The sequence below is a fragment of the Phaseolus vulgaris genome, chromosome 5 (genome assembly GCF_051622355.1).
Source record: "Phaseolus vulgaris cultivar YP4 chromosome 5, ASM5162235v1, whole genome shotgun sequence".
In the NCBI taxonomy this organism is placed as follows: Eukaryota; Viridiplantae; Streptophyta; class Magnoliopsida; order Fabales; family Fabaceae; genus Phaseolus; species Phaseolus vulgaris.
Window position 1 is genome coordinate 1352151 of NC_143502.1, and position 20132 is coordinate 1372282.

Genomic DNA, 20132 nt, shown 5'->3' on the forward strand with positions numbered 1-20132 from the left:
TGAATATAATTATTTTTCAGATAATACAAATTTTAGATGTAAAAAAATTATATTTTTTTTAATAACATTTAATGTTTGGAAGCGTTTTTCTAAAACAAAAATTAATGTTTGAAAGGGTTCTTCTACAAAAATTAAAGTAATGAAAATACAGTAAAAGAAAATTCTTTATTTGCGGGTGATGGTTTTTTTATAAGGGTTAGGACACTCCTAAAGTATCCCGTTTTATTCATTTTATTCTTTGCCAATAAAAAAAAACAGTAAAAAAAAATTATTAAATAAAAATTAATTTTAGAGACAAAATATAATTAGTTGCTTTATTGACAAAATTAAATACTATTTAAGATACTAATTTTTTTAATATCTAAATTAGTTTTTATTATTGATAAATAATTTTTTTTATTATTGGTAAAAAAATTTGATAAATAATTTTTAAATTAATATCTAATTTGATAAATAGTCCAGAGTGTCTATTTATAAAATGGAAAATTAATTTCGAATGCCAATTAAAAATTTAAAGAAATTATTTACCACAGCAACATAATTTTAGTATTAATTAGGCTAAAATTAAAATTTGGGGATGAATTAATTTAGATGAAATTAAAAGTTAAAGCGTTTATTTGTAAAAAAGGTAGTGTTTAAATATTAATTAAGATGAAAGTAGACTTATAAAAAATAATTCATATAATTAGTAAATAACTTATTTCTTAATTACGTAGTTAGATGCTTAATCTCTATTCTATGCATATGAAAATAATATTAGTCAAAAGAGGTTAATCTTTTAAATAGATGTCAATGTTTTTTAAAAAAAATAGTTCAACACTCTTCTTTGACCAACCAATATCGTAATTAAAAAGTTGACCTTCAAACTGTTGTAGTCATTAATAAATAATTAAAATATATTATATGATTTAACAATTGAATTTATAAACAATAACTTCTAAAGAAATTTTATTTTATTGTTATGTTATGTTTCATATTCACAAATTATTGTCGTGTACTGAAGATTCAACATTGATGTTATTTTCAAACTACATTACTAACCTACTTTTTTTTAGAACAATTTACTATTATAATTGCATGTGACAATTAACCTACTTTTTAAAGAAAAATTAACTAATTTAATGTTAAACATTTTTTATTAGTGCTAATTAAACTTAAATGGAGTAACGAATATAATTTTAATTTATTATACCATGCATATTGTTATATTTAATTATAAATAAAAGGTCAATGTTCTTAAAATTATTTGCAAAAATTTAAATAGGTTCTTAACATTTTTTTAAAAATTAAATTAGATGAAGCATTTAAAGAATAGACTCCTCCAATCAATAAATTAAACCAAAATTGTTCACAATCCCAATAATTACAAATTTATATTTATTATTTTTAATTCACGTTGACATTAAATAGTTACACAAACTAATCCATTATTCTTTCTCATAAATTATAGATAATTTTGTTTTTGAAGTAAGCACATCTTATTTTATTAGTTTAACAACCATGTTCATACTTATTAAAGAAACCCTTCCAACACGTATCAAGTTTGACTCATAATTGCATTTAAACTATAATATTGAGACAAAATTGGTTATTTTTCCTTGATCATAGCCAAATTACACTTTCCCATTTCATCATTTTTTTTGTTTTTATGTCATAATCAGTGTAGTCTCAATCTGTCAGAAAAATTTGAAAAAAATAAATAAAAAATGATCAAGTGTTTGGATCACCCAATCCAAGACTTATGCTTTCAACATTTATCAATATCTTAATCAAACATGCTGCATTGCCATTTGTAAATTTTACAAAACACACATGGAGCTCCAAAATTGTTTTAAGTTTCTCAGAGGTACCAATATTGAATGTTGACCATGATTATGCTTTAAAATATTTAATTATATTAAAAAAATTGAAGTTTAACTCAATATTATAAGATCGATTTATAAAATAAGATCCAAATATACTATTTATCCTCATGCTAATAGAGTTAATTCATGTGTTAGACTATATATTTATGAGTGATTCGATTATATTATTAAAAAATAAATTTTAAGGTTAACTCAAACCTTACACAACCTCCTTATATACGCTACAAGAAAATCACTATATAAAAATCAATTTTAAAGATAAAAAATAATTAGTCACTATATTAACTAAATTATATACTATTTTAGAGACTAAAAAAATTATTAGTATCTAAATTAATTTATATTATTAATAAAATTTATAAACTAGTTTTTAAATTGATATCTAATTAGATACTGAGATTTTAGCTTCCAACTTTCAAATCTAAAGTATTTAGTAGCTAAAATCTTAATAATTAATTAGATATCAATTTAAAAACTAATTTATAAATTTTATGAATAATAAAAGTTATTTTATATACCAATACTTTTGTAGTCTCTAAATTAATATGGAATCTAGTTAATATAGTTAGTAATTATTTTTTTGTCTCTCAAATTAATTTTTATTTAATGATTTTTTTATAGTGATAAAGTGATGTTCGCATCTTATGAATTATCTTTATCTCTAGTCGCTTCTCGACTCTTGGCATCTCGAACAAACTATTTCTATACTTTTTTTTTTGAAGCTTTGTTCATGAGCTATAAACACCAGCCCTGTGGTATTGATTTTTCAACGTGAGAAATTTCTATCCTATCTGGCCCAGCCTCACAAATGCACGCGCTTCCTAATAGGAACCAAGCTATATGAAAATGGTCAAAAACTTTATGCTACAAGCATCTACTTTAACCAGATTCTCAGAACATGAAAATGAGCATGATATATTAATTCAAACGTTTGACAAAATTGACCATGCATAGCTTCCAAATCTAGCCCTCTGAAGCACTCCTTGCAGAATTGTGCTGATACACAGTGGTGATTGCAGCAAAAGAACAATGATCTATCAATGGTTGTTCATCATCAAATTGGTGTACCTTGTTTGCTTTGTTGCTGGTCAGAACAGTAGCAACTCACAACCACTTGATTATAGATATGCTTGTTTGGACCAATCTTCTGTTCCTCCCTCTGCTGCTTACAAAACCAACATCAACAATTTGTTCACTTCCCTCTCATCTGATTCTGCTACCAGCAATGGTTTTGGGAATGGAACTTCAGGTATTGATCAAGACATGGTTTATGGACTCTACCTTTGCCGTGGTGATGTGAACACCAGCCTTTGCCACTCATGTGTTCAAAACTCTAGCATCTTGGTCATGCAGCACTGCCCCAACAATGCCTCAGCTATTTTATGGTACCCCTTTTGTCTTGTGAGGTACTCAAACCAGAATTTCTTTGGCAACCTCACCATTCGGCCAAGGATTCCTATGTTTGATGCCACACAGAATTTCACCAGTGCTGGAGAATATGACAGTGATGCTCAGGTTCTGATGAATGGTTTGATACAAATAGGGTCAGAGGCACCCTTGATGTTTGGGACACATATGTTCAACATAAATGGCACTCAAAGAAGGTATGGTTGGGTGCAGTGCAGCAGAGATATTACACCTGAGGAATGCAGAACATGTTTGAGCAACATGCTTGAGGATGTTGAAAATTGTTGTCAGGAAAAGAAGGTGTGGCGTGTCTTTTCTCCAAGTTGTATTGTGATGTATGAAACTCAACCTTTCTTCTCGAATGGTACTGATTCTGCTCCAGCACCTCAGCAAGGTATGAGTTCAGTCTTTTTCACCTTCATTCTAGTGCCAATTTTCTATGGTTTATAGGATTAGTGAAAATTCATTCCCCTAAACTTGAATTGATGGTTAAAATATTGTTATTAACATCTTTTGTTGAAGCTTATCTTGTCACAGATTTTTATTTCCACTTCTCACCATTTTACACAAATGAATCTTGCTATTTTCTCTAGATAATGAAGCCACAGATGGGAATAGCAGAAGGTGGTGGGTTATAGTAATCATTGCTGTAGCTGGAACTGTAGCACTAGCTCTATTGGCTATCAGCATATACTACTGCTACTTGAAAAGGAAAAAAGGTAAGCAAGCATAAAGAGCATTGGATAAACATGTTCAGAAGCACTTTTAGGAGAAGAAAATAGATAGAAGAAAAAATGAGATAAAGCTTTTCCATAAACTAAAATTAGTAAACTAATTTGTAAAAGTTTTCTCATGTTAAGTACTCCAAAAGTTGATGTTGAACTTTTATATAAGCTAATTTTAGTTTATGGAAAATTTAATTTCCTATTTTCTGTTTTTACAAGTGTTTCTAGAAAAAAGAATTATCCAATCATATCATAACTCTAAAAAGTTCTGAAAGCCAAGGCTATGTTTATGTCTGATAATTTCATTTTTGCAGATAAACAAAGTATACAAGAGGAGGGACTAAATTCAATTTTTTCTCAAGAACAAACAGATAGGGAGGAGAGTATGAACACTGACTTTCCTATGATGCCTCTGAGTACTATTCTAAAATGTACAAACAACTTTTCTGAGGAACAAAAACTGGGGAAAGGTGGATTTGGACCTGTCTATAAGGTACATAACATTTACTTGTTTGATTTCTCCCCTTGCAACATTCTTACTTAGAAATTTGAAAAATGTTCTAGGGTACATTACCAGATGGAAGACAAATTGCTGTTAAAAGGCTTTCAAAAACTTCAGTTCAAGGTGGTGAGGAATTCAAGAATGAAATCATATTGATTGCAAAATTGCAGCATCGCAACCTTGTGAGACTGTTGGCTGGCTGTGTTGAGCAAAATGAAAAGCTGCTAGTCTATGAATACATGCCAAATTCAAGCCTTGATTTCCACCTATTTGGTATGACTCCAAAACAATGCTCAAGATCTTAATAAATATACTTAGATATGAACTTCTCGGAGTTTGATTACATATAATAGAAGTTAGTTCATGCACACAGTATTTTGCTACCTAGTTCATATTTGCTATGGATATAGTTATATTTCTTACTTAGAATGAAATGTTTATGAATATAGTGATCATATTTCTTAGAATTGCATTGTTTTGCTGTCAGATACCAACAAGGGTGTCCATCTGAATTGGATAAACCGATTAAACATTATAAATGGGATTGCTAAAGGGCTTCTATATCTACATGAAGACTCAAGACTGAGGGTTATTCACAGAGACCTGAAAGCTAGCAACATTCTTCTAGATCATGAAATGAATCCCAAAATCTCAGACTTTGGATTGGCAAGAACATTTGGAGGAGACCAGAAGCAGGCAAACACAATTAGAGTTGTTGGAACTTAGTATGAACCATTTTCTTTCTTTCAATTGTGCACCAAATTCTTCACATTAATATGTAACTATGAATTGCCATATAGCATCACATCTTATTTTCCAGCCTTTTTCTCTTGCTGAATTTACTTGCAACATGAGATTGATAAAGTTTACTGTTACATTGATTTTGAGCAGTGGATACATGGCTCCAGAGTATGCTATGGAAGGTTTGTTTTCAGTGAAGTCAGATGTTTTCAGCTTTGGTGTTCTTTTGTTAGAGATCATCAGTGGAAAAAGGAACAGTAAATTCTATCTGTCAGACCAAGGCCAAAGTCTTCTCGTATATGTATGTTTCCAAACTTATGTTTAGGTTTAAATATTCTTGCATCCTATCTATTTATCACCTTGGTATCATCTCGTATAGGTATGTTTAGGTTGAGTTGGGTTTAAAGTCCACTTTTTAATATGATATCAGAGTCATTTAGAGCCTATCCTAACGAGAATTTGTTGAGTTTATGAGACCATCTGTTATCGGGTCTCTATCGAACCACTCATAACGAGAGAGATGTGAGTTGGAGATCGCACATCGACTAGAAATAAAGACATTTCATAGTATATAAGTGAGTGTAAACCTTACTTTATAAGTTGTTTTATAAGGTTCAGTTAAACTTAAAGTCTACTTCTTAATAATATGTTCATGCCACTACTCTAGATTTTGTTGTAATTTTTCCATTGACATGTTTTATGTCCCTATTAATTTTGGTTTTACCTGTTTTTTCAATCTAAAAACTTCATTCTATGCATGGATGTAAAACATATTATCTAGAAGAGTACTAATAATAAGGGTATTAGAAATGAAGTGTTTGAGAAAGTGTTGCTAGGATTTCTCTATTATGTAACCTTATATTCTATTCATTTTCTTGAATTGGTTCTATCTAATCTAAATCATATACATTTACAATGGTAGGCATGGAACCTGTGGTGTGAAAGCAAAGGGTTGGAATTGATGGATCCATCAATAGAAAAATCAAGTGTACACAGTGAAGTTGTAAAGTGTATGCACATTGGACTACTGTGTGTGCAAGAAGATGCAGCAGATAGACCAACAATGTCAAGTGTTGTTCATATGCTTGCAAGTGACACAATGAGTCTTCCCAACCCCACACGCCCTGCATTCTCTGTTGGAAGAACAGTCATTGAACAAGAGTCTTCATCAAACACTTCTATGCAATACTCTGTCAATGAAGTAACAGTGTCTGAAGTGATACCAAGGTGATAAATAGATGAGATGCAAGAAATGTGTGTAAGTAATGTCTTTAGGAACATGAAATCATTCTTTGGTGTGTCTATAAAAGTGATTGAGTTTTCAACTGTTAATTCAACTTAGTTGTATTTTTATGCTTTAGTTTTGCAAAATGGATTAGTTCTTCTGGTTTCAATTGCTAAATTTAAAACAATGAAATTTAATCAATAATTAATTTATCATCAAATTTTGAAACTTGAAAAAACATGTTTAAGTTGGATTCAAACTTGTGTCATCATTCTAACACAAGAACTTTAGATACTACTAATAAGTTTAAGGAAGTATGCTTGAAAAATATTTTGCATATGTAACAAAAAAGGCGTGATAAAAAGTCTGGATAAAGATAAATCAAATTTTAATACATAAATGAATAATTTACGTTGATTTTATAAGATTAAATTAAATTAAATTAAATTAAATTTTATATAATAAAAGATAAAATATATATTTACTTGATTTAGTCATTTTTGTAAGGTTAAATATTTTTTTCGTTTTTTATTATAACACAAATTTGATTTTTGTTTATAGTTCAAATTTTAGTTTTTCTTAGTATTTGTAATAAGGTAACTATTAGAACTAATTTTTACTTTTTTTTTACGTAACAAATGAATTTTCAAACGTGCATTATATTATAATATTATAACATTATAATATTATAACTTATAAATCAATATGAAATATTTTAACATTTTAGTCTATACTTGAAATTTAGTTTGTCACGTAAAAAATGAAAAGGACCCAATCCAATAGTTATCTTACTACAACTAACCAGGAGGTTTAAAGTTTCGACTAGTTGGACGAAAAACAATATCGCGTGAAAATACAAACATATTTAACTATTTTCTAATTATGAATTTTTTTTCAATTTCATTTCATTAATAATAATATTATTATTACCATAAATTTAACGACTTATTTACATCTTTTTAAAGCTAAGTTTAATTTGAAAATATTTAAAATAATAACATGAAATTGAAAAGAATCATCAATAATAATGATAAAAAAACTACTAAACCTATTTACCTTTTAGAAAATAAATATAAAACATTGTAAAACTAATAACATACACTACAAGAAAATCATTAAATAGAAACTAATTTTAAAGACAAAAAATAATTAGTTGTTATATTGACTAAATTAGAGACAATTTTAGAGATTGAAAAAATTATTGGTTTCTAAATTTGTTTCTATTATTGATAAATAATTTCTAAATTAATATCTAATTAGTTTTCTTAGATTTTTTCTAGCTATGTCTATCTTTTCCTTTTGCTTATTTTACAAATTTGTCCTCACTGCTCTATTTTGTACTTGATCTTATGTAGTATCCAAGCAAAACTCTGTTTTCTAATTCATTTTTTCATTACACTGTACTTATAAACAATTGTTCATTAATAAGCACATCTTAAAAATATACAAACCAAATAACCCAACTGTGTTTTGTGGTTACTGATATTACAACTTGCATCTGATGTTTCTTCTAGTAGCAATGGTGATTTGAAAGCAGGCAAAAGAAGATGAAAAACTTATAATGCAAAAATATAGTGGCATAACTACTAATAAAGTGAAAAAGAAAGAGAATATTCTAATGAATCTTATTTGAGTAGGTTATGATCCCATAAAAGGATAAGATTCACCAGTAATCCCCACAAGAACAGTTTCCATTTTTGAAATGATGGAACCTACGTAAATCACGCACTATAATTTCTCTTCCTGTCACAAGTGAAATGTACTTGGTGGCTTCATGGCAATCACCACAAACTCTTAGATTCTTCCTAATGTGTATTGTTGTGCCAGGGCTTGTATTCAGAAGTCCATAAGCAATAGCAAGCCTCTCACTATGGCTACTGAGCAATTGTTCTTTCAGGTTTTCTTCTACATCCTGAATTGAATTGGTTTCAGGCACATAACCAGCACCCTTGATCTCATCTCCAAGAGTCTCAAGAAAAGCATATATTCTTTTGGATTGAGGATGATTGGTACTTCCTGAGTAGAATGTATGAACTTCATTTCTCATCTCCACCAAACTGCAGCCAGGAGTTTTCTTGATCCCTTTCTTCTCCATGGCTGTCCTCACCCTAGCAACCTTTTCCCACATTGAAGCAGATGCATACATGTTTGCAAGCAACACATGATACCCTCCCTCATCTGGGTCCAACTCAAATAGTTCATCTGCAACTTTCTCACCCAATTCTACATTTTTATGGATTTTGCAAGCACCTAGCATTGCTCCCAGAACTGAAATCCCTGGTTTGACAGTCATCCCCTGGATGAAATTCCAGGCATCATCTAACTGACCTGCACGACCAAGGAGATCAACCATGGCACTATAGTGATCCAAATTAGGCTCGAAGTCATAATCTTCCTTCATGCTTTTGAAGAGGAAGAGACCTTCTTCCACAAATCCCGAGTGACTACAGGCTGAGATTACAGACAAAAATGTTATATCATTTGGCTTAACAGCTCCCTTCTGCATCTCTTTGAAGAGATCCAGAGCTTCTTTTCCGAGGCCATGTGTCCCATATCCATCTATCATTGCATTCCATGTTATCACATGTCTCTCCTGCATCATGTCAAAAAGCTTTCTTGCAGTTTTGATGGCTCCACATTTTGCGTACATATCAACAAGAGCAGTGGAAACAAAGACATTCTTGTCCATGTAAGTTCTTATTGCAAGGCCATGAATCCACTTAGCCTGGTGGTTGACTGAGAATTCTGCAAGAGCAGTAATTACCCCTACCAACGTAAAGCAATCAAGTTTAGTGCCTTGAGATTGCATCATACAGAACAGATTCAAAGCCTCCTCTACACACCCGTTTTGTGCATATCCTAATATCATGGCATTCCAAGTGACATTTGTTTTCTCCTTCAAATGATCAAATATTGAGGACGCTATATCAACTCTCTTGCACTTGGAATACATGGATATTAATGAGTTCATGACCGACACATCAAAATCAAGTTTCAGCTGATCCAATAATTTGTGAACAAACCTCCCTCCTTCAAGATCACCTAAATTAGCGCAAGCAAGTAAAGCCCCCATAATGGTAACACGCGTAGGTACCTCCCTTTCATCCAACATCTTCAGAAAAGTTGCGAAGGCTTCTTCAGATTCTCCATTTTGCGCACTACCACCAATCACTGTATTCCATGAAACAATACTCTTTCTACTCATCCCCTCAAAAACCATCCTTGCAATCCTTGCAGACCCGCATTTGAAGTACATATCAAGAAGCGCATTTGAAACATTAACCAGTGATTCAAATCCTGATCTGAAAGCATAACCATGAATAGACCTTCCAATTCTCAAAGCCTTCATATCTGCAACAGCCGGTAAAACACTGACCAATGTGACAGAATCAGGCTTTTGGCCAGCTTCCTGCATCTGCAAAACCAAATACAACGCTCTCTTGGCAAAGCCATTCTGAGCATATCCCGCTACCAATGTTGTCCAAGTAACCAAATCCTTCTGCGGCATTTTCTCGAACATCTTATACGCATCATCAATCTGCCCACACTTAGCATACAAATTCACAGTAGCAGTCATGGCAAACAAATTGGAACCAAACCCATTAGTTATTAATTGCCCATGAATCTCTCTACCCCTTTTGAGGTCCAAATTCCCTCCACACAATTCCAACAAGCAAGTATAATCACCCACAACTGGTCTAACCCCATCACACATCATCCTATGGAAGAAAGACAGGGCATCATCCAAGCTTGAGTTTTTTGCATACCCTTTTAGCAGGGCATGGTAAAGCACATCGAGCTTGTGCTCAACAGGTTCAAAGACAGAAGCTGCTTCACTGATACTGCCAAATTGGCACAATAATCTGATAACCTTGGCCAGAAAAATGTGCTCATTGTAGAAACCGTTTTTGATGACAAGGGGAAGGATTTGATAAAGCTCTTTCTTTGAGGTGCAGTTTTCTAATAGTATAGCTGAAGGGTGCGTATGGTAGAAAGAGGTTGCTGTTGTGCTACTTTTGGAGTTTGTATGGGTAATTGTGTTTGACAAAAAGGGTAAAGGGCACAGATCAAAGAGCTGCAAGCTCATTCTGGCTCCTTTAGATTAACAGTTCCAAGTTCTTTGGATTCATGGTACTGTTTTGTGACCAAACAATTGAAGATTACATGCATGAAACCATGGTATTGGTCTTTGAAAGTCACGTGAGTGGTGTTTGAGTTGGTTCTTGCATGCATGGGAACAAACATCAGACATAGAGTAGTTGAATATTCAAAGGTCATATTTTATTTTATGATAATAATAATAATAACAATAGTAATAAAATAAAAGCCTAATAAAATATTAATATTAATAGTAATAAAATCATCTTGAAAAATTAACTTTTACTCTTTCTTTTCTAATATCAATAATAAATAATATAATATTAATATTAACTAATAATAATAAAATAAAATTTGTATTTTTTTACTTTAAAATCAAATAATCTAAAAAAGTTATTTCATTTCTTTTAAACAAAAACCCTCTAAAACTTTACTCTAATGAATTTCTTTTTTTTTCCCTCTCTTTATTTCTTCCTGAAACGAAACACTTCATTGTTCGAACATATATTACCAAATTTGAAAAGGTATGACATTTCTATTTTACTTTTATCCAACAAAATATAGAGTATATATATATATATATATATATATATATATATATATATATTATTGAGTGCATAGTTTGGCTATATTTGATAAAGTTACTTCAAAGTCCAAGAAAATTAGTCACGGTATAAATTAAATTAGATAATATTTTAAAAATTTAAAATATTATTAGTATTTAAAATAATTTTTATGATTAATAAATAGTTTTCAAATTTATATATAATTAATCACAAAATTTTTAACTATCAACTTTAAAATATAATTAATTAGTAGTTAATTAGATACTAATTTAGAAACTATTTATTAATAATAAAAATTACTTTATATATCAATTATTTTTTTAATTTATATAATAATATCTAATTTAATTAATATAATAATTAATTATTTGTTATTTCTGAAAGTAATATTTATTTAATGATTTTCTTCTTGTAGTATTGACCTAAGATGAGAGCTAATCGGATATTTGAAAGTTATTAATCTAAAGTATTAAACTACAAGTGTTTGATAAAATTATTTTTTTCTGAACTTTTTTAAAGAATAAAACTCTGTAAATTTTTTAGAAGAACATGTCAACCTTTACAATTAGTTAAATGGTCGATAACAATGTGTTTTCTCTGAACTTTCTCTTATTCAGATTCGATCAGTGACATCTCAATCCTCTTATTTACAAGGGATTTATTTATGTATCGTTGCCTCTGGTCAAATCCTAATTTAAGAGAATCATGTTAACAGAAAGTATAACATAAAAAGAATAAAGAAAACTTCTCCAAAATCCTTTTCAGAAACACTGATAAACAAAGAACTTGTTAACATGTTTATAACTTGGCAAACCAATTTGTATGAACAAAGGACTTTCGCAGACCAAGACAGCACTATTAACATTTTTATAGGATCAGATTATAAATTTGTTCAAAAGAAATATACAACTCAAGAATATAGTGGCATTAAAACATGACACTACTCAGGAAAACAGTAGTATGATCACTGCTAAAACTTGGCACTAGAATAACCATTGATTTGGTCAAAGGTTGATGCAAATAATGCCATTGTTCTAGGGTAGCAAATTTCAACTAGTTCTTCCAATGAGGTACTCAAGTTACCCTAGTCTAGGTCCTTGTAGAAGGAATAATGATGGAATGATGATAACAAAGGTTTAGTGATTCACCAGTAATCCCTACAAGAACAGCTTCCATTCTTAAAATGATGGAACCTTCGTAAATCACGCACAATTATTTCCCTTCCTGTCACAAGTGAAATGTACTTGGTGGCTTCATGGCAATCACCACAAACTCTTAAATTCTTCCTAATGTGTATTGTGGTGCCACGGCTTGTATTGAGAAGTCCAAATGCAATGGCAAGCCTCTCACTATGGCTACTGACCAATTGTTCCTTCACATCTTCTTCCACATCATGAATTGAATTGGTGTCAGGCACATACCCAGCAGCCTTGATCTCATCTCCAAGAGTGTCAAGGTAGGCATAGATTCTCTTGGATTGAGGATGATCAGTACTTCCTGAGTAGAATGTATGAACTTCATTCCTCAACTCAACCAAACTGCAGCCAGGAGTTTTCTTGATCCCTTTCTTCTCCATGGCTGTCCTCACCCTAGCAACCTTTTCCCACATTGAAGCAGATGCATACATGTTGGCAAGCAATACATGATACCCTCCCTCATCTGGGTCTAACTCAAATAGTTCATCTGCAACTTTCTCACCCAGTTCTACATTTTTATGGATTTTGCAAGCACCTAGCATTGCACCTAAAACAGAAATTCCTGGTTTGACAGGCATATCCTGGATGAATTTCCAAGCATCATCTAGCCTTCCGGCACGACCAAGGAGATCAACCATGGCACCATAGTGATCCATTGAAGGTCTCAAGCCATAGTTTTCCTTCATGCTTTCAAAGTAGTAGAGGCCCTCTTCCACTAAACACGAGTGACTACAAGCTGCTATAACAGAGAGAAATGTTATCTCATTTGGCTTAACAGATCCCTTCTGCATGTCATCAAAGAGATCCAGTGCTTCTTTTCCATGGCCGTGTGTCCCATATGCATCAATCATTGCATTCCATGTTATCACATGTCGTTCTTCCATCATGTCGAAAAGATTTCTTGCAGTTTGAATGGCTCCACATTTGGCATACGTGTCCACAAGTGCTGTACAAACAAAGACATTCTTGTCCATCAAAGTTCTTATAGTGAGTCCATGAATCCACTTAGCCTGCCGGGTAACTGATAAATCTGCAAGAGCAGTAACTACGCTCACCAATGTAAAGGAATCGGGTTTGATGTCATGAGATTGCATCTCACAGAATAGATTTAAAGCTTCATTTATACATCCATTCTGTGCATAACCTAATATCATGGCATTCCATGTAACGATTGTTTTCTGTTTCAGATTACCAAACAGTGAGGCTGCAATATCAACCCTCTTACACTTTGAATACATGGATATCAAAGAATTCATAACTGACACATCAGAACCAAGTTTCTTTTCCTCCAACAGTCTATGAACAAATCTCCCTCGTTCTAGATCACCTAAATTAGCACAAGCATGCAAAGCCCCCATCATACTAACATTAGTCGGTTCCACCCCTTCATCCAACATCTTCAAAAACATCGCAAACGCTTCCTCAGATTCGCCGTTCTGCTCAAAACCATTAATCATCGTATTCCACGAAACAACATTCCTGCTACTCATCCCCTTAAACACCAGCCTTGCATTCTTCACCGACCCACATTTGAAGTACATATCCAGCATTGCCGTCCAAACATTAATCTTAGACTCAAACCCAGCTCTGAAAGCGTAACCATGGACAGACTTTCCAATCCTCAAAGCCTTGACATCCGCCAGGGCCGGCAAAACAGTGACCAACGTGATGGAATCTGGCTTCTGGCCAGCCTCCTGCATCTGCAAAACCAGCTGCACAGCCCTCCTCGCAAGGCCATTCTGTGCAAACCCCGCCACCACCGTGTTCCATGAAACCAAGTCCCGCTGCGGCATTCTCTCAAACATCTTGTACGCATCCTCGACCTGCCTGCACTTAGCATACAAATTCACCACAGCAGTCATGGCAAACAAATTGGACTGAAACCCATTAGTTATAACCATTCCATGAACCTCTCTCCCCCTCGTGAGGTCCAAACTGTCACCGCACAGCTGCAACAAGTAGGTGAAGTCATACACCACAGGACTAACCTCATCAAACCTCATCCTACCAAAAAACTTCAGGGCATCACGTAAAGCTGAGTTTTTCGCGTACCCTTTGAGCATGGTGTGGTAGAGCACGTCGAGCTTCTGCTCCACAGGCTCAAAGACACGTGCTGCTTCAGTGATGCTGCTGAACTTGCAGAACAAGCTGATGAGCTTGGTCTGGAAGAAGTGCTCGTCGTAGAAGCCGTTTTTGATGACGAGGGGGAGGATTTGGTGAAGCTCTTTGAGAGAAGTGCAGAGTTCTAAGAGTACGGCTGAAGGGTGTCTGTAGACATGGGAAGGGATGAAGATTCTCTGGTAAAGAGGAACTGATGTTGGTCTTTTCTTGGTGTTTTGGTTTGTGATGTTGGGAATTGGTGCGGGGCGTAGAGTGATGAATTGGGTACACATTCTCCTCTGAGGTGTCTCACCTTGGACGCAATGCAAAGGTACCCAACTTCTTTGGATTCATAAGTAAGAATCGAACTTATATCAGCATGTTCTCAGAGACATGAATAAAATGTAGAACAATTTTCTCTGTCTATTTTTGTTTTCATTTACCCTTTTATTTGGATAATCTATACAAATAACTTTATCTTAAATAATTATACATGTTACCAAAATAAAATTCTAAATTTTGCATTTTTTTTTTGTAATATATGTATTTTCTTCTTTTTCCCATATACTTTTTCAGAGTCAATTTTGTTTAAACTACAATTTGACACTAAATTTCCTTTCTTGAAGAAAATTAAAAAACTTTGATACACCATGTTAAAAAAAGACTAATCATTTAGCATAGGTTGAAAAAAAAAGTTCATGTCTGCTATGATTCTAGTTTGTAAAAGGTGTTGAAAATAAGATGGTTAGATTTAATTTGAAGCTTTCTCTTTTTTGAAGGTTGGTTTCAGCAACAAGAGACAAAAGAGCATAAGCCACTAGTAAGTAATTGATGCATTTCATTGGAAAACAAGAACAATCCATGAAGATAGCCATTGCAGCAATTATAGAAGACTCAAAAAAGTCCTACAGTCTCATGAGAGGAGGAGAGGTGACAAAGCTCCTAGGAAGACTGAATATGTCATTCCCTTCAAAAGGGGATGTCCACTCTCTCAAACCACCAAAAGATGAAGTGTTCCTACTCATGCCAACATTTTGTAGCCTTGCCATGCATGAATTGCTCATCCTGTTGCCTGAAATGTTTCTGGACAATGCTGAGATCCCTACCCTCAATCCACCTTGCTTAGAAGACAGGGAAGTGCAATCCAAAGTCCAGTCAACTCGGGTGTAGTCGAACTCCGGCATCATGCCGTCGGTGTTCCAATCCACATTTGAATGTGAGCTGAATGTTCTTGCTGCACTCTGACCAGAAAACAGTCCAAGGGAAGGTGGAACTGTGAGAGAAGGTGAAGGTGCACTTGTGCTCCACCGAATGGAAGGCCAGGGTGATGAAGTATGCATTGGCTTACAAAAAAACCCCACCTCAGATGATGAGGAATCTACATGTCCAAAGACATAGGGATGTTCTTTATAATAAGCTTGGTAAAATTGCTCCAAGTTCCCATTAGCCACACTTCCTCTGATGTGGTTTTGTAGAAACATCCCATTTGACCTTACATTTTCAGCAGATGGATAATTGTTTGCATACAAACCTGCTGTCCCTGAAGATAAGGCATCTACCCTAGAAATAGGGTCCTGCTTACCATTTGTCAATAGTGGATGCCGCTGCATCATCACTACTGGCTCCCTATCCATTCCTTGGAGGAACATTCTCCCCTTATTCCCAAAGGAACTAAGCTGAACCTCTATTTTAACAGATGGGGATGATACTTGTGTGGAGGGTGCCATAGTATATGCAGCAGAAGGGCTTGATCTTGTAAGAACCCATCTTTTATCTGGCTGTGCAATTTGATGATTCAAGTGTAGAGACAGCAGATTCTTGCTTTGAGGATCACCTACACTGGAATACTTGAAATCACCTTCACCCTTTTGTCTTTGCTGGGTTGAAACTGAAACAGATGACCACCCTTGTGATCTCATCAGACCATTGATTTGAGCAGACTCTTCTGGCTTCAATTGGGTCACTGAAGATTCTTGCTTCTGAGACTTTAAAGTATTTTCTGCCTCATGAAGATACCCTTCACAGGCAACAACTACCCTTTCAACTTCTTGCTTAGAACAATTGTACCTTGTCTCCATTTCAGATATTTGCAGAAGCTCCTCACTCACATCAATTTTCAAATTAGCCCTGAGTCCAACATTGGAAGCACTCTTGGTGTGAGCTTCATTTGCTTCAAACAGCCATGCTACTGATTCCTCTATCTTTCCATCATTTAACATTAAGGCCAATGTTGCTTGATCAGAAGAGAACCCCATTGCCACTAAGAGTTGTGCAAGTGATTCTAGTTTCCTGGACATCAGATACCCACAACATCGTCTATGCAGTTCTTGAGCTCTCCTTTCCCTCTGGCGCTGGTGTTTCCTCTCGTTCTTCAGCCGAATCTTCTCCCTTCTGTCATTGTCAGAGCCTGGAACACTGTCCTTCCCAATAGAAGACTTTCTCACTTTCTCTTTATGGTCTTCTGATTCGCCAGAGCAGCTGCCATTGTTAGAAACCGAGTCACACTCAGACACTGTCCCTTGAAGACTACTTGGATGCTCATATGTGTCATCTATCCTTCGAAAATGACTATTGTTATCAGTTGGACTGAAAGTAGAAACTAGTGTTGTTTCCATGGAACGAAATGCACTTGAAACTGGATTATATGCAGTAACAGTTCCATGATTACTAGTTGGGGTGGCGTTCCTTTGATCCTTACCAGCCTTGGATTTTGATTTCGATTTCATAGGAGACATCTATTCAGTTTTCAACTTGTTGCTTTGTTCCTGCCACAAGTACAAATACATAATCTGGAAAATGGAAGAATCATTGAGAACCAAAACCATCAAATTTCAAAGATAACATACATGAGATCAACCAATCCATATAGATGGGCCACAACTCACAAGAAACCCCAGAAATAAGGTTAGCATCATCATAGATGGTCCTTAATTTTTTTTTTTGTATAAATGGAGTGGCACTAACACACACACACACAACAGAGTGTGCTTAAGATGAAGGTGTTATCAACTCCAAACTGATAATACCTGTTTCAATGGCCTGTTTCACCTTCTTGGTTGAAAAACAAAGCTAAGCAAAACATCAGAACACATCTAATTGATGAAAAAGTTCCAAGAGTTTGATTACAAGCTTTCCCTCAGCAGTTTAAACAGATTAGTAGGAGGCAAGCACCGTTGAAACCATCAATGCAAACACAATTTGAAACCTAAAAGACAGAAAAATGAATGAATAGATCAAGATGGGTTTTAAACGATAATGACACAGTGAATTTTGCAACAAGTGTTAGAAAATCAACATTAAACCATGAAAACAGTCCATGATGGAGATATTCAAAAGTCAAATGTTAAGGGCAATGGAGAGCACTGTTAAGAAATTAAAAGTGGAAAGTTTTTTATTGGAATATGTATAAATATGTGCTATGATTTCTTAATGCACTTCCATATGATTTCTGATAACAAAATTCTTCTAGGTCAATGGTTTAGGAGCCCTATTCCAGCACTCATTTCCATAAATTTCTAACAACTGCATTTCACAGCCCCATTTTCTCTTTCAAACTAGCCCATCACACAATGCACCATGAACACCCCATCTTCTTGTTCTCAACCCTCTTAAAACATGATTATAACCATCTGAAAAAAACAGAGATGGGTTTAAGAATAACATCTTCAAAAATCCAAACTTTAGTCCAATTCCTTCACCCCAACCAACCAAAAGATTCAGATTCACACCCCACAAGAACAAAATGAAGAAAAATAAGACACCCATCAACAAACCAAATTCCCAGATCACTGGGCAATCTGCATCCTTCAAGCTTCAACAGATCACAGAAGCATACCTATGTTGTTGTTATTATTGTGTGTTTTCTGGTGTTGCTTCTCTTTCTTACAATACATGACTTGTCATAAATAAACCGAATAACAATGTTTTATAATATCAAACATAACCACCATTTCCACTTGTCTATTTTTGTGAATTACACGTGGCACAAGGTCCAAATATAACAGGGTCAAATGTGGTAGTTTTTAGGATGAACATTGAAAATGAAAATCATATGAAGAAATAAAAAAAATAGTAAAATTGATTAGTTGAATGTCCGAGTCTAGCGAAATAAACCAAAACCATTTTTTTTATTTGTTTTGAATTACAAATTTAACCTAAAAAACAAAACAAATGTTCATAGAAAAAGAAAAAGTCTTTGCCTTTCCGTGGCTCACGTTCAGTCACTCACTTAGAATGTTGTTAAAAAAAGGAATGTTAAGAAAGACCAGTTTGGTTTAATAAAAAGTCAATTGAAAATGTAATAATAATTAAACAATATGTGTGCATTTATGTGTTATATTAAATTGAATTTATGTGTGTATTTAGAAAATTACAATAGTATATATTCATTACATTTTAAAATTATTACAACACTATATTATTACAAAAAAGCATTATTATTATCATCATTATTACAAAATAACAATGATTACTTTATTAATAAATAATGTAAAATTATGTGGAATAGCACTCCTATATATATATATATATAAAAAAAAGTCTTTTTTACATGGGTTAATTTTTTAATTAGCATGTAAGTTTTTTTTACATAAGTTGTTCTAAGTTTTTATAAAAAACTTGTCATTTCAAACACTTTTGTGTTTACATATGTTGTTTCATATTATCATAATATCTCAATTTGAATAGCATGACACTCTTCTATGAAAAGTTAACATAAAAATGTTATTTCACTAGTTTATTAATAAAATGAGTATTTTTTTTTAAATTATGTAAATGGATAAGTTGTGTAAGGTGATACAACTTTATTCTATTAAAGTTGTGTGAGTTTGAAACGACTTACATAAAACGGAAGTGAAATCGTGTGACCTAAAAATATTCATGATAAAGTGATGTAGAATAGAGACAATTTTTCGGTGCAACAAATTTATTTAATAGTTTAAGTGAAATCGTGATACATTATAATGATTTTCGTTGTTGAAGGTTAACAATTAAACTACTTCATTAATATAAAAGTCATGCATTAGACTGAACTCATCAAAATGTAGATCGAATTCTTCACTAAAATGAAGTCACGAACGCTTTCCATGACTTTTGCTTCATTAAAGTAATTAGTGCTTGCAAGACTTTTAATATTGGTAGAGATGAGTTAGACTGCAAGAGGTATTTTTGGTTGATAAGTAGATGGAAATGTACTATTTGAACTCCATTATGTTGTATAAGGGTTGGATCATCCCTAAAGTGGACGCATTTAATTTAATTACTATTTGTTGACAAAAAAAAAGTCCTCACAAGACTTTCTTCATTAAAATATCTAGTTATTTAATTTTAGGAAACTAAACTAGAAACATTCCATGGTGACTTAAGTATTTTTATTTTTTTTTTTAAAAAAAGAGTGAATATTTAAATAAATAATAAATAAGATGGAATTTTAAAATACAATTCACAATATAAAATAAATTATTGCACGTTTATTTAAATTAAAACGAATTTAAAGATTTCAATTAAAAGTTATAGTCTAGTTTTTGGATATTCTCGTAGGTAACAATAATATTTATTAACAATATTATTGAATTAAAATAATTTCATAATGTTAAAGAGATATAACAAGCAAACATTGAACTGCAAATAACTACAACCAAAAATTACGAAAGGGATATGAAACATAAAATAAAATAAAACGTATGATAATAATATTCATTAAAACGTA

General features: G+C 33.0%; 4 protein-coding genes across 5 annotated transcripts; 1 reads left to right on the forward strand and 3 right to left on the reverse strand.

Moving 5' to 3' along the window:
• The first annotated feature begins 2633 nt into the window (after window positions 1–2633).
• Window positions 2634–6634, forward strand: LOC137834696 (cysteine-rich receptor-like protein kinase 10). Its single transcript, XM_068642835.2, has 7 exons — window positions 2634–3666; window positions 3866–3991; window positions 4312–4490; window positions 4562–4772; window positions 4987–5224; window positions 5391–5541; window positions 6163–6634. Exons 1-7 carry the CDS (start codon window positions 2895–2897, stop codon window positions 6469–6471), a joined length of 1986 nt encoding a protein of 661 aa, XP_068498936.2. The 5' UTR covers window positions 2634–2894; the 3' UTR covers window positions 6472–6634.
• Window positions 6635–7869: 1235 nt separating this feature from the next.
• LOC137834697 (pentatricopeptide repeat-containing protein At1g11290, chloroplastic) lies at window positions 7870–10698 on the reverse strand. The gene has a single exon (XM_068642836.2). It carries the CDS (start codon window positions 10550–10552, stop codon window positions 8129–8131), a length of 2424 nt encoding a protein of 807 aa, XP_068498937.2. The 5' UTR covers window positions 10553–10698; the 3' UTR covers window positions 7870–8128.
• A 1266-nt stretch (window positions 10699–11964) lies between these two features.
• LOC137834698 (pentatricopeptide repeat-containing protein At1g11290, chloroplastic) lies at window positions 11965–14851 on the reverse strand. 2 transcript variants are annotated; one of them, XM_090302844.1, is made up of 2 exons: window positions 14378–14519; window positions 11965–14274 (listed from the first exon to the last, which is right to left on the reverse strand). In XM_090302844.1, exon 2 carries the CDS (start codon window positions 14224–14226, stop codon window positions 12274–12276), a length of 1953 nt encoding a protein of 650 aa, XP_090158970.1. In that variant the 5' UTR covers window positions 14227–14274; window positions 14378–14519; the 3' UTR covers window positions 11965–12273. The 2 variants fall into 2 exon arrangements, with proteins under 2 accessions (XP_090158970.1, XP_068498938.2); XM_068642837.2 differs by having other exon boundaries at window positions 11965–14851.
• A 359-nt stretch (window positions 14852–15210) lies between these two features.
• LOC137834699 (uncharacterized) lies at window positions 15211–17630 on the reverse strand. Its single transcript, XM_068642839.2, has 2 exons — window positions 17272–17630; window positions 15211–17190 (listed from the first exon to the last, which is right to left on the reverse strand). The coding sequence occupies exon 2, from the start codon at window positions 17158–17160 to the stop codon at window positions 15331–15333; it is 1830 nt and encodes a 609-aa protein (XP_068498940.2). The 5' UTR covers window positions 17161–17190; window positions 17272–17630; the 3' UTR covers window positions 15211–15330.
• Window positions 17631–20132: the final 2502 nt, after the last annotated feature.

Bases quoted from the DNA above. Each gene is read 5' to 3' on its own strand.
- LOC137834696 (XM_068642835.2), top strand. From the start codon at position 2,895: ATGATCTATCAATGGTTGTTCATCATCAAATTGGTGTACCTTGTTTGC. The intron at 4,773-4,986 runs GTATGACTCCAA...TTTTGCTGTCAG, and splicing joins CCTTGATTTCCACCTATTTG to ATACCAACAAGGGTGTCCAT. The intron at 5,225-5,390 runs GTATGAACCATT...GATTTTGAGCAG, and splicing joins ATTAGAGTTGTTGGAACTTA to TGGATACATGGCTCCAGAGT.
- LOC137834697 (XM_068642836.2), bottom strand. From the start codon at position 10,552: ATGAGCTTGCAGCTCTTTGATCTGTGCCCTTTACCCTTTTTGTCAAAC.
- LOC137834698 (XM_068642837.2), bottom strand. From the start codon at position 14,718: ATGTGTACCCAATTCATCACTCTACGCCCCGCACCAATTCCCAACATC.
- LOC137834699 (XM_068642839.2), bottom strand. From the start codon at position 17,160: ATGTCTCCTATGAAATCGAAATCAAAATCCAAGGCTGGTAAGGATCAA.